General features: G+C 39.9%; 1 protein-coding gene across 2 annotated transcripts in view; it reads right to left on the bottom strand.

The window, feature by feature from the left end:
• MFSD14A (major facilitator superfamily domain containing 14A) overlaps positions 1–9,978 on the bottom strand; it is a 42,285-nt gene extending 32,307 nt beyond the window's left edge. For both annotated transcript variants that reach the window (XM_027604259.2, XM_027604268.2), the window contains exon 1: positions 9,744–9,978. In XM_027604259.2, the coding sequence (XP_027460060.1) occupies positions 9,744–9,827 (84 nt within the window). In that variant the 5' untranslated portion in view covers positions 9,828–9,978. The remainder of the gene's footprint in view (positions 1–9,743) is intronic.
• Positions 9,979–13,490: the final 3,512 nt, after the last annotated feature.

Raw genomic sequence — 13,490 nt, 5'->3', positions numbered from 1 at the left:
CTGAATTTAAAGACGACAAACTGAGGAAGACATGGAAGAAATGAAGATTAATATCTAGATAAAGCATTCATAAAAACCAATACAAAATGACACCATAAAAATGTAACAGATAAAAATAATTTTAAAAATAGCTAATAACAGGGGTGTCTGGGTGTCTCATTTGGTTAGCATCTGCCTTCAGCTCAGGTCATGATCCCAGGATCCTGGGACCGAGACCCACATCGGGCTCTCTGCTCAGTGGAGAGCCTGCTTCTCTCTCTGCCTGCCGCTACCCCTGCTTGGGCTCACTCTTGCTCTCTAAAAAAAAAAAAAAGGTTAATAATTCTATCCTATGGAAATAACTGAGCATTCAGAAAAAGATCTACCATTAAGATAGTCACAGTAGCATCATTTATAGTAGGAAATATGGAAATCTAAATGTTCAATCTTTAAGTCAGACAGAATATGCTGCAAAAATTGTTTATGGATCATCTTTAATGATATGTGAAAATGCTCATGGCAACGTTAAGTTTAAAAAAATAAAAGCAGGATATAAAATTGTATGTGTAGAATAATTTCAACTATGAAAAACAAAATAAAAGCTCACCTAAATGTTAATTAGGTAGCAATTTTAAGGGACATCTTTTCTAATAAGCATGCCTATACTTTAAATACGAGGAAAATGTTTTGCTTAAGAGAAAAACTGAAAAAACTGGAATCGAAAAAGATAGGTAGTTAGATATACTGAACCTTCTGAGCTATTCTCTCATTATTTCCCAGAATTGGGAGGAAAAAGTGTGTGTGTGTGTGTGTGTGTGTGTGTGTGTGTGTATCTTAAGATTTATGAGCAAGTGCGTGCGCACAGCACACACACACATACGTGGAGGGAGGGGCAGAGAGAGAATCCCCAGGCAGACTCCCCACTGAGCAGGGTGCCCCAAGGGAAGCCTGACTTGGGGGCTCCATCCCACAACCCATGAGATCATAACCTGAGCCTGAAACCAAGAGTTGGATGCTCAACTGACTGAGCCATCCAGGTGCCCCTATATACATATTTTTAAAGCAAGGGATGGGGGGAGAGATAGGGATATTTGCTTATCCTAAAGTACTAGTAATTTTGAGAGCTGTATTATATCTATATTCATCTCTTTTGTTTTGAATAAATTCAAAAGTAATACAAGATCTTGGGGGCACCTGGGTGGCTCAGTCAGTTAAGTGACTGACTCTTGATCTCAGCTCAGGTCTTGAGTTCAAGCCCTGCACTGGGCTCCACGCTGGGAGTGGAGACTCCTTAGGGGGGTTAAAAAAAAAGGTAATACAAGATCTTAATAAAATTGGGGCGCCTGGGTGTCTCAGTCGTTAAGCGGCTGACTTCGGCTCAGATCATGATCCCAGGGTCCTGGGATCGAGCCCCGCATCAGGCTCCCTGCTCTGCGGGAAGCCTGCTTCTCCCTCTCCCACTCCCCCTGCTTGTGTTCCCTCTCTTGCCGTGTCTCTCTCCGTCAAATAAATAAATAAATAAATAAAATCTTAAAAAAAAAAAGATTTTAATAAAATTGACAACTAAAAAATATTTTACTGATTTAAAATTACAAATACTTCTAGGTAGGACTTTTGACACAAGGGCTAGTGATTTTAATGGAATACCTATCCACAAGCAAAATCCCAGGGCAATTAGGGAAAGAATACCAGGGTCATGGCCTGGGCAGAAAGACCAGGGGAAGGTTCATAGACAAGTAGGTGCAGCTATTTGACCAGTGAGTAGTTACCGCATCAAGAGTAGAGAATTCAGATCATAATGAGATTATATCAACAGATGACATCTGAAGATGCTCAAGAGAATTCAAAGAGGTACAAAGTGGAAAATTCTGAAGAAGATAAATCTGAACATAAAGTACCACACACCCAACTCCAAATGCCAAGATATGCCACCTACAATCATAATGAATACTATACCAAAAGTCCTCCATTCAGCTGAGTAATTTCTCTCTTATAGAGATATGGTTTCATGGCAGTCACCTCTAACTTCAATCTCAGAAGTCAGGGACAATTTCCTTTAACCCTACCTCCACCCTTCAATCTAGTTCCCATTTTCCAAATCATATTTTCCATTTGTAACAGAATATGGTTTCATCATCCAGGTTTTTGGTGAAGTCTTTTAAAATCTACTTACTTATTCTTCTAGCCTATAAAACAAGATAACTTCCACAAATTTTTATTTGTATTACTGAAAACTTATAATGGTTTACATTCAAAAATCTTATTTCCTCTTCCTAACAACTTTTCCAGTTGGACATTATCATCTCCATTTTACAGTCTAATGCAGCAAATAAGAGACAGAATGGAATTTATCCAGGCAACTCCAGGGCCCAAGTCTGGAGTTATGCTGGTTGCAGTGGTTAGGTTACACTGAACACGTTGCCACAGGCTGTTACTCTTTTAAGTGGAGGGATCCAGTTTTTCCCATTTTGGTATTCAGTGTATAGCACAATGCCTGGTATAGAAAGGGTATTACATGACCATGGATTGCCTGATAGCCCTAATCATGCAGTCACTAAGTTGCTAGGGAAATTTAGTCACTTTACCTCTCTCAGCAGTAAGAGGTGAACTATCAATCTCTTACCTAAATCCTTGTCTAGCTCCCAAATTTTTAGTCTATGATTGCCTAATCCATACGGGTTTATGAATCCAGCAGTTATTATGCAGGATGTTGACTTTAATAACTTATGTTGTATACTTATCAGTGTGAACCAGGGGCTTATGTAGACTGGCCAGGAGTCAGAAATAATTCTACCTATAACTGGGCATTATAATCCCATTTGTTAAATAGAATTTATCATGTGAGTAAACAATGAGAATAAGCTATACTGAGGCTCATTCTTCAAAACAACTGGCCTAGACTATTAAAAATTGTCATATCATAAAAAACACAAAAAAGTTATTCTAGACTGAAGAGGCATGGCAACTAATGTAATGATTAAATTCTGTATCCAAAAAAAGGCAACTCTAAGGGAGGTTATTCGGACAATTAGAGAAATGTGACTAAAGCCAATATATTATCTAATAGTATTGTATTAATGTTAAATTTTCTGAATGTGGTGATAATATTGTGGTTATGTGGGAGAATATCCTTTATCTTAGGTGATACATTCTCAATGTTTTAGGGGTAAAGTGTCTTGATGTCTACAACTAACTCTCTTAAGAGTTCAGAAAAAAATATGTATATATATGGAGAAAGGAAAAACAAATGTGGCAAAATGTTAATTTGTGATTGTGACTCTATGGGACAGGGAAATGAATACTCATTATGCTATTTTTGCAACTTTTCTGTAGTTTTGAACATTCTCGAAATAAAAGTTGGGGAAAAAAACATGGTAAGAACTAAAATAAGGTATAAGGCATAATAATTTTGAACTTAGAATTTAATAGACAAGTTATCAATCAAAAATGAGGGTAAAATATAGCTCTAGAAAAAAACACTGAATTTTCTCTGAACAATACACAACTAAGCTAAAATAAGATAATGTAAAAGTCTTACACACACAAAAAAGACAAAAATGTTTAGTTACAGGCATCTAAGAATTATAGTTTTTCATAGAAGAACATTAAAAAAAAAGTGTAACTACAAAGCTGCTTTCATGGGATCCTGACACATTATGGCATAACTAAAGGAAATGTAAAACTTTACTGCTAGTATCTGGTATCGTGTTTCTTTCTCACAAAGTCAAGTGGTGCTTTTCTTATTTTCTCTGACTTTAATCAAGCAAAGCAAGATATATTACCTCTGTAGAGCAAAAAGAAAACAAAACTAATCCTCAATTTCCTGGAAGTATGACTCACCATAAACATGTTGTAACACAATTATACTAATTAAGCCATTTTGACTTAATTTGCAGTGAGACTTTAGATTTTACTTATATGCTACGGATCAATTTTAAAGACAGATATTTAATATCTGTATAATCACAGAAGTGAAGAGATATTGGTTAGATTGGTCCTAAATAGAAATTAAACACACTTCTTAAACATATTCAACAAAAATATGATGAGATCAAGTTTTACTCTTAAAAAACAAAACTAGAGCTTAAGATTGTATTACCTTGTGGTAAATTTTTTTTTTTTTAAGATTTATTTTTAAGTAATCTCTACACCCAACGTGGGGCTCAAACTTACAACCCAAAGATCAAGAATTGCATGTTCCACCAAATGAGCCGGCCAGGATCCCCACTTTGTGGTAAATTTTGAAAAGATTAAGCAACATATCACATCCCCCTCCATTCTTAGGAGGAAAAGATGTAACCATTAAATCAAGTTAAGCCATCATTACATTAAGTGCTTATCCCCATGAACATCTTTAATGGGTTACATGGTTCAAACGACTACAAATTGAACTCACTAACATGACTGCAAATTGAACTAACACTGTAAAATAAAATCAAAAATAAAAAACCACCATCAACACAAACATCAAACTGTCATCAACATCCAGGATGGAGACTAAACTTGATGTGATCTCTAGTCAATTTACACAGCTAAATGAAATATTACCTACCACCCCTTATTTTATAAAAAGACTCCCTAAGAAGGGAAAGTATTCCATGTGGTAGAATTCATAATTGTTTTTATACATTAATAAAGTAGACCCATTACTTAGAATAAGCTACTACATCTGGCCCTCAAAGAGACAAAACAATTTCAGGGATCTTGATATACCCTGGCTGCAATTGTCAAATGTTACTTTGACATTTCTAGGTCAAAATAATGCTAAAAGACAACTTAAGCTTTTAAATAATAGAAAAACTTAATTCATAAATACCTGTCAGAATACTACCTGGAAAAAGCTATTCTTTTTTACTTAAACTTCAAACTTTGGTAGCTGTAAATGAGTTACAGTTCAACTATTAGCGAATTTCTGCAGATGCTATGATTATTGGGAAGCAGGTCTTCAAACTGTATTAGGATGAACTGGATATATAATCTAAAAAAACTGCTTACTGGGGAGCCTGGGTGCCTCAGTCCGTTAAGCGTCTGCCTTCGGCTCAGGTCATGATCCCAGAGTCCTGGGATTGAGTCACACATCGGGGTCCCTGCTCGGCGGGAGGCCTGCTTCTCCCCCTCCCACTCCCCCTGCTTGTGTTCCCTCTCTTGCACTGTCTCTCTCTCTCTGTCAAATAAATAAAATCTTAAAAAAAAAAAAAACCTGCTTACTAATTTATCCCCAAGCATATTAACTAAAGCAAATGTTGAACCATACAATGGAGCTAAGGAGGTAAGTCATTCATGGTACTGTCTCACACAAGTTTACCAAAGATAGTAATATACATCCTGATGTTTCTAGGCATGGGCTAGTGAGTTCAAAGAACACTGGCTTTTTGAAGGCACTGTGGCCCTCCTCATGGTTTATATGCTAACAACTAGGGGCTAACTATCTGTTTAACAGCTCTCTGGGGACTAGGAGTTATCCTTTTAACTGCCTCAGCCATCTTTGTAGGTGAAGGATGCAAAGGATCAGAGCTTGGGTCCAGACTTGAAATGGTTGCTGACTCCTATTTATGTACTTAAACTCAGAGATACAAGGAATAAAAATCTGGTGCTCTGCTTCTCCGGGTATATTTCATTTTGCAAATACCAATTTTACTTGTTTCAGGTACTTCCAACAAAGCAATTCACACATGCTGTGCTTTCTATCAGATCTTTAAAGTCATTTTACCAATTTATTTGTGAAAAAACTGGACATTTTTCACTTTGTTGGAGATGCAGTCCCACAAACTACTAACAAAACAATAAAGATCATGTAAAAAATAAGCAAACTTAAAAAAATCATTTAAAAGTTTTTTGACAATACAAATAAATACCTCATCTATGTTACCCTTTAGCTCTTAGCCTCTAACAGGAATGTTCATAAACAATCTGGTGATAAATACATAGTTAGAATTTAACAACAAGGGCGCCTGGGTGGCTCAGTCGTTAAGCGTCTGCCTTTGGCTCAGGTCATGATCCCAGGGTCCTGGGATCGAGTCCCACATCGGGCTCCTTGCTCAGTGGGAAGCCTGCTTCTCCCTCTCCCACTCCCCCTGCTTGTGTGCCTGCTCTCGCTATGTCTCTCTCTGTCAAATAAATAAATAAAATCTTAAAAAAAAAAAAAGAATTTAACAACAAAACTGGAAGTATTCTAAAATGTTAGAATGCACTTTTTTTAATAATTAACTTTATTAGTTTCTTAATGTCTACATTGGCTTTCTATTTGAAGTCTTTGCCTTTTTTTTTTTAAGATTTATTTATTGGACAGAGAGAGACACAGCGAGAGAGGGGACACAAGCAGGGGGAGTGGGAGAGGGAGAAGCAGGCCTCCCGCGGAGGAGGGAGTCCGATGCAGGACTCAATCCCAGGACCCTGGGATCATGACCTGAGCCGAAGGCAGAAGCCCAACCGACTGAGCCACCCATGCGACCCTAGAATGCACTTTTAATTCAACCGTCTTAAATGGTCTGCACTGAATGAGTTACATCAAAATGCCATACTCATTAAAATTTGTAACCAAAAACTATTTCCACATATGAATGCTTCAGAAAGCAAATTCACCAATAATGTTACAATTACTTTCATCAGTAAAATGGTATACAGCAAATGATTAAATACATACCTACTGAAATTAATCTGTGGAACTCTTCTGTAGTTATGCATTTTTCCCCCCAAATAGAACAACTATTCTTAAACTTTGGGGAGGTATGGACTCTTTTGGGAATCTCTTTCAAAAAATGGATAGTCAGGGGCGCCTGGGTGGCTCAGTTGGTTAAGCGACTGCCTTCAGCTCAGGTCATGATCCTGGAGTCCCGGGATCAAGTCCCGCATCAGGCTCCCTGCTCGGTGGGGAGTCTGCTTCTCCCTCTAACCCTCTTCCCTCTCATGCTCTATCTCATTCTCTCTCAAATAAAAAAAAAAAAAAGATAGTCAAAATTCTTCAGGGTGTACAGACCCAAGTAAAAAACGGAGACAGAATCATACACCTTCATGTAATTTCCCTTAACCGTGTATGAATCAAATGGGCAACTTACTAGCCTCACCTTGGCTTCACAGCATATTCAAACACAATTTCAAGAAAAGAAAAACATTTAGTAATTTGTGATTAATCTGGTTCACTTAGAAGGCTTCACTTCAACTGTCAAAAACGGTAACAAATCTGTTCTAAGTTTTTGACAAGTCATTAACAACTCATTAGCTTTGGTTATAAATATGAAAATTGGCTAATAAGGCTTACAAAGATGTCATTAGCAGAAAGATGAAGCAAAATAATTTTACTAACATTGTTGAACACCAGGAAGGAAACAGAAGGGGACTGGGTCAGTATCACTGGCCAAGGACCCAAAATACTGTTCAGAGATGTGAAATATGATGATATAGCCTCAGACACCTGACTGAATGAATCCACCCACCAGTGGAACTTACACACACACATACACAACAATACCAAATGGCAATTTTATTCCCTTTCTTAAAAAACATTTATAAGGGTAGTCTGACCAATTACAAGTAGAGAGGCAGAAAAGCAAGTGCCATTTTAAAATTTCTACAACTATAATATACTTTTTCATTTACAGCTAGAGTAGGTTAAAATACAAACACTGTAAAAAATTACCCTGACACTTCTAGAAATATAAATATCCCGTGTGTGTGTGTATAAAATCAATATAGGAATAAACACAATTACAACAAAAAAATTTAGGAATGTGCTAGTACACTTTTTTTAAAGAACTTTAAATGTGTTTTTATCACTTTGAATTCATATTAGGCCCTGTAAGATTCAAAGATGCATAAACAAAGTTTCTAAAGAGGTGTCCATTGCTTTTAGAATGAAAAGTGCAACATAAGTGTATAAAGATGATAAATAATAATACCCACATGCCCATAGTTCTCAAGAAAAGCTTTCATTTATTCTATGTGCCCTCTTAAAAACTTAGGCTGTAAAAAATGTATTTTGCTTCCAAAAACAAGCTATTAATTCACTACAACTTTAACAAATAAGATAAAAAAAAAAAACCTCTTCCAAATCTCACAGGATTTGGAATGAAAGCATCACCTGTAAAGTGAATCAAACGAACCTCCAAAGAGGTAACAAAACTGAACTTTACCTCAAGAAAAAGGAAGGTGTGTTTCTTAATTAGAGAATACTGATCTTAAAAATCACTTGCTTTTATAAAATACAATCCTGTTGCTTCTATTTTATAGATTTTATATAGAATTTAAAATATCAAGCCCTTATGGTTAACAAAGACAACCGGTATTCTTTCATGCTATTTCTGTCCCCACATAGTTCTAACCAACTTCATCAAAAGGGCCTGACTATTCATAACTGAGTTAATCAAGATAACGTCCTAATTAATCAAGTACAACAAAAAGATCTAAGGACCTGAAGTTTCTTTTCTCACGACATGTCTAAGCTATGACATCTAATTAATTTTACAGTTAGACAGAAGTATATTCTGAAATTGCTGCATATGTCCCAAACTTTCTAAATTTTAGCATATGGATTGGGCCCCTATTCTGAAATGTCAAAAAAAAAAAAAGCTGTCACTTATTTCAAATGGATTCGGCAAATCTTCAGTGGTGGCCTAATTACTGTACATATTTAGCACTATGCTAGCAGTTGATCCGGGCTCCAACTATATATATATATATATATATATATATATATATATATATATATATATATGCTAGAATAAATATAAATATGGAAAAGAGGAATCATTTCTGCACACTTCTCAGCAAAATGAAACATATTTTACCTTTGCATTCTATTTCAGAACGTGGTATCAAAGAATGCAACAAAGACTGGAGAGTGTAGCAACGAAGAAATTTCAGCATAAAAAAGTACAGGCGAGTTAAATTTTCAATTAAAAATCCTACGTCCCCTGCTGGTTAACTACAGCACACTGCATAAAGTTTATTGTGATGACAACTCTTTCTAAAAAGCACAATTTTTTCTTGCCCTCTCTTCCTTTCAAAGTGTCTTCTAATCCTCAGGCCATGATAATTCTATTTAGCATCTTTTATTTTAAAAATAAACAAGGTGAGTTTAAAACAACAGAGTGGTTACTGTTCTTTGGAAACCAGCAGATTTAAGTCTAGGCCCCTGGTGTCCTCCGTCACGCTTCTAACTCCGGGAAGTGAAGAGGAAAGCCCACCTTCTGACAGTGTTTACCGCACTGGAAGGAGCAAAGAGCATTGACCCAGAACGAGGTGGAAGAAAGCGAAGGCACTAAGGGGCCCCAGCGTGGTCGCCGCGCCAGATGCCACCCGGTCAGCGGCATATGGGAGGCCCGGGATTGCTCCCAGCACCTTCGAAAGGGCCGCGGTGGCGGCGCCGGGCCCGGAGGCGAAGGCGAGGGGCGCGGCGGGACCAGCACCTCCCGTGCGACGCGAGGGGCCGGCCGGCGGAGAGCCGAGCGTCATTTCCAATCCGCGGCGGAGGCGCACGTGGGGATCGAGGCCGCAGGGCCTCCAGGAGCCGCCGGAGGAGAGGGCGGCAGGTGCGGGAGAGGCAAGCGGCTTCCCCAAGAGGACGGGCCCCGGAGGCCGCGGGCCGGGACGAGGGAGGAAAGCCCCGGAGCAGAAACAAGAGGGCTCTGGAGGCTGAGACACCAGCACCACCGACAGGGCGGGGGGAGGGCGGGGGCAGTCAGGGCGGCCGGTGGCGGCAGCGCTGGGGGCAGAGATCAGATTGGGGGGCCCCGAGGGACGCTCCCCGGCGCGGTACCCCAGCTCACCGTGCCTCCATCCTTAATGATGATCTTCTTGGCCAGCATGATACTGCGGTTCGCGGCCCGTTTCTTCTTCTTCCCCTGGGTCATTTTACCATCCTCGATTCCTGGCGCTGCTGCAGCCACTCCCGGGGCGGCCGGCCCCAGCGGCGAGTGCCGTCCCGCCACTACTGCCGGGCCGAGCCGCTCGGGGCGCCCGCCGCCATCTTGAGGGCCCGGCCTGCCTCCGGCGGCGCGTCACATCGTGCGATCCGCGGCGGAGCCCGCCCCGCCCCGCCCCGCCCCGCCCACGTGACACCGCCCCGCCCTCTCGGTTGCTCTGCGTTCGTCCGGCGGCGAGGGAAGCCCAGAGGGAAGCTGCTAGACTCGCGGCTGGTGCAACCCGGTGCTCGCTTAGTCCTTACAACAGCCCTGGGCGGTAGGGACCCTTATGGTCCTTCCTTCACTGATGAAGAAATGGAAGTTTCTAAGAGTTACCTGCTCGTGGAAATACGGCTGATAAATGGTTGCCCTGGAAATCTGACCAGGCCTCCTCAACTATTAGCGCTATCTCCAACGGTGTTCTAAGCAAGACGGGAATCGAAAGGAACAGTTGAAATCGTTTTCCAGAAATAGTGGGTAAGGATAAACTGATTTTTCAGAAACAGTGTTTTGTCTTCGTGCCCAGCCCCTACTCCTACCCACCCCCGGCTCCTCGGCTCAACTGGAGCATGGTTTCCAGCAGCTCCCTAGTCCCGGAACCTTTTATTTCCTGCCAATAAAAACGTACATAACCTATGTTAGACTTTGTAACCAACTACTTGTTTTACCGTATTGCTTAAAAATCAGCTTAATGGGGGTAAAATTCTAGAAATGACAGTTGACACAAGTGAAATACAGCTACAGATTACAGTATCACAATATTAAGTCTGATTGTTTTAACTGTACTGTTAGATAAGAGACTATCCCTTTTCTTAATACACTGAAGTCAAGGAGTGAAGGGATGTGATACACGCTACCTGCTTTCAAATAGGAGATAACATGTTTGTAAATGTGAGGAGGGGGTGAGAGTGACAAAAAGGCAAGTTGTTAAAAATAGTGTTTTTGAGTATGGGGATTTTTAAGATATGTTTACCAATTCAGTGATATACTTTGGAAGAGATGGGGTCTAATTCTCCCCTTCAGTGTGGGACTGGGCTGAGTGACTCTTTTCTGTCTAATAGGATATAGCAGAACTGACAGCACTGACTTCAGCGGGTAGGTCATAAAAGGCATGGCATCTTCCTGCTAGGTCTTTTTCATTCATTCTGGGCTCAAGTCTGGGGAAGCCAGCTGCCATGTTATGACACTCAAGCAGCCTATACCCAGGTCTAGGTGTCCAGGAACTGAAGCCTCCTACCAACAGCTATGTGAGTAGTCTTGGAAGCAGATCCTCCAGTACTGGTTAAACCTTTAGGTGACTACAACCCCTGCCGACATCCTGACTCCAATTTCAGGAAATCCTGAGCTAGGGCCACCTAGATTAGCCACTCTGGGTTCCCTGACTCTCAGAAACTGTAAGATAAAAAGTACTTATTTTAAGCCACTAAGTTTTGGGGTAATTTATAATATAGCTGTAGATAGCTAATACACAGGGTAAAGGGAATGTGTTCTTTGTACTATTGTTGCAACTTTTTTTTTTTTTTTTAAAGTAGGCTCCACACTGGGCTCAAACTCAAGACCCTAATATCAAGACCTGAACTGAAATCAAGAGTTGGGGCCCCTAACCAGCTGAGCCACCCAGGCACCCCTATTGTTGCAACTTTTATGTAAGTTTGAGATTATTTCAAAATAAAATATTAAAAAATAAGTTTGAATTTTCTGTTCCTTCTATTTCTATATAGAAGAACATTTGACTAGAAATGGAAAACAAAGGCAATTTACCTTGATGGATAGTTGAAGTTACATTTTCCCATCAATAAGTAAACTCATCATTTGTTTATTATTATTATTTTTTTTAATAGGCTCCACATCCAAGGTGGGGCTTGAACTCAAGATCAGGTGTGGCATGGTCTACGGACTGAGCCCTCATCATCTGTTTAAAAATATTCTATTACTGAAACATTTAATTGAGCCCCAACATGAAGCTCCTTAGAGAAAGTCATGACAAGATTTCATAACTAAATTCCCAGGAGTTTGTTTTGGATGGACATAGAGGGCTGGTTAAGATCATTTATTGTGGGGGGCACCTGGGTGGCTTGGTCCATTAAGCATCTGCCTTCGGCTCAGGTCATGATCCCAGGGTCCTGGGATCGAGCCCCACATCGGGCTCCCTGCTCAGCGGGAAACCTGCTTCTCCCTCTCCCTCTCCCCCTGCTTGTGATCCCTCTCTTGCTGTCTCTCTGTCAAAAATAAATAAATCTTAAAAAAATGATCATTTATTATGTGGTTACTCTGACTTTTCATAGCCCCTCAGAATGATACTTCATCGAGCTATACCAATTTTACCATCCTACAGAACTGATTATTATTCAAAAAATATTTTTGAGTACCTATGTTTGTCAATGGTTTACTAGACACTGAGGATACACTCATACATGAAGCTTAATTATACTGGGGGACAAAATTATGAAACAAACACAAAAGGAAGATAATTGCAGACTGTGGCAAGTGCTGTTGGAAATAATAGAGAGAAATTTAACACATTGAATGTCCAGAATGTCCCAGGCTTTGTGCTAGAAGAGCTGTAATAGTAAACAAGAGAGATCAGTCCTGTTCTAACAAACCTGTTGTGTATGTATTTGTGGCTTTTATATGATTTGGGGTTGTGAAGATGCACCAACTTTACATTAAGTGGTTAGTATGTCAGGATTCTTCGGTTACAGTCAACAAACTAACATTGGCCAGCATAAGCAAAAGGTAATGATTCTGAAGGATATTGGGAGTCCCCCATAATGATGAGAAGGCCAGAAATCAGGCTTGAAAACAAGTAAGAACCAAGGTGGAAAGTTTGTAAGAACACTTCATGAGGCACCTTGGGAAGTACAGGGATCCCTTAGAAGAGCAAGTGGCTGAAGCTCAATATTCCTAAAGAAACTAAGATTGTATCACAGAATCCAAGCCTCAAAATGCACCATTTATTAAAGAAACTGCACTTCACTATATTAACAGAAGAGGGCTTTCTTTAACTATAAAACTGAGTCACCCATATCCCTTCACCCCTCCCTTCCATAGAACTACCTTTCCTTGCTGATCCAGGAAAACCCAGAACATCTTATCGGGACAGAAAAAGCTTCCAAAAACCCGTACAAGGCAACTATTAAAACAGAAAGCCTTTCAATTAAAAGAAAGTACTACCCTCTAGGAAATATGAAGCAGAGGAACTACATACAACACTCTAATATGAATTAAATATCATTAAATATACAACCACAGATGTGAAAGGATGCAACATATACAAGGTTTAAAACCCAGTAGGAAGATGTGAGAGTTGATCAAACTCAGGCAATATACTGAAAAAATAAAATCATCTAAAAAATGTATACTAGGGGCGCCTGGGTGGCTCAATTGTTAAGCATCTGCCTTCGGCTCAGGTCATGGTCCCAGGGTCCTGGGATCGAGCCCTGCATCGGGCTCCCTGCTTGGCGGGAAGCCTACTTCTCCCTCTCCCACTTCCCCTGCTTGTGTTCCCTCTCTCGCTGTGTCTCTCTCTGTCAAATAAATAAATCTTTAAAAAAAAATAAATGTATACTATATTACAGGGTTCCTAAGAAAGACATAATGAAGGTAAGAAAC

This window comes from Zalophus californianus, chromosome 4, assembly GCF_009762305.2.
Source record: "Zalophus californianus isolate mZalCal1 chromosome 4, mZalCal1.pri.v2, whole genome shotgun sequence".
In the NCBI taxonomy this organism is placed as follows: domain Eukaryota; kingdom Metazoa; phylum Chordata; class Mammalia; order Carnivora; family Otariidae; genus Zalophus; species Zalophus californianus.
This window is presented reverse-complemented; position numbering and strand designations above follow the sequence as displayed.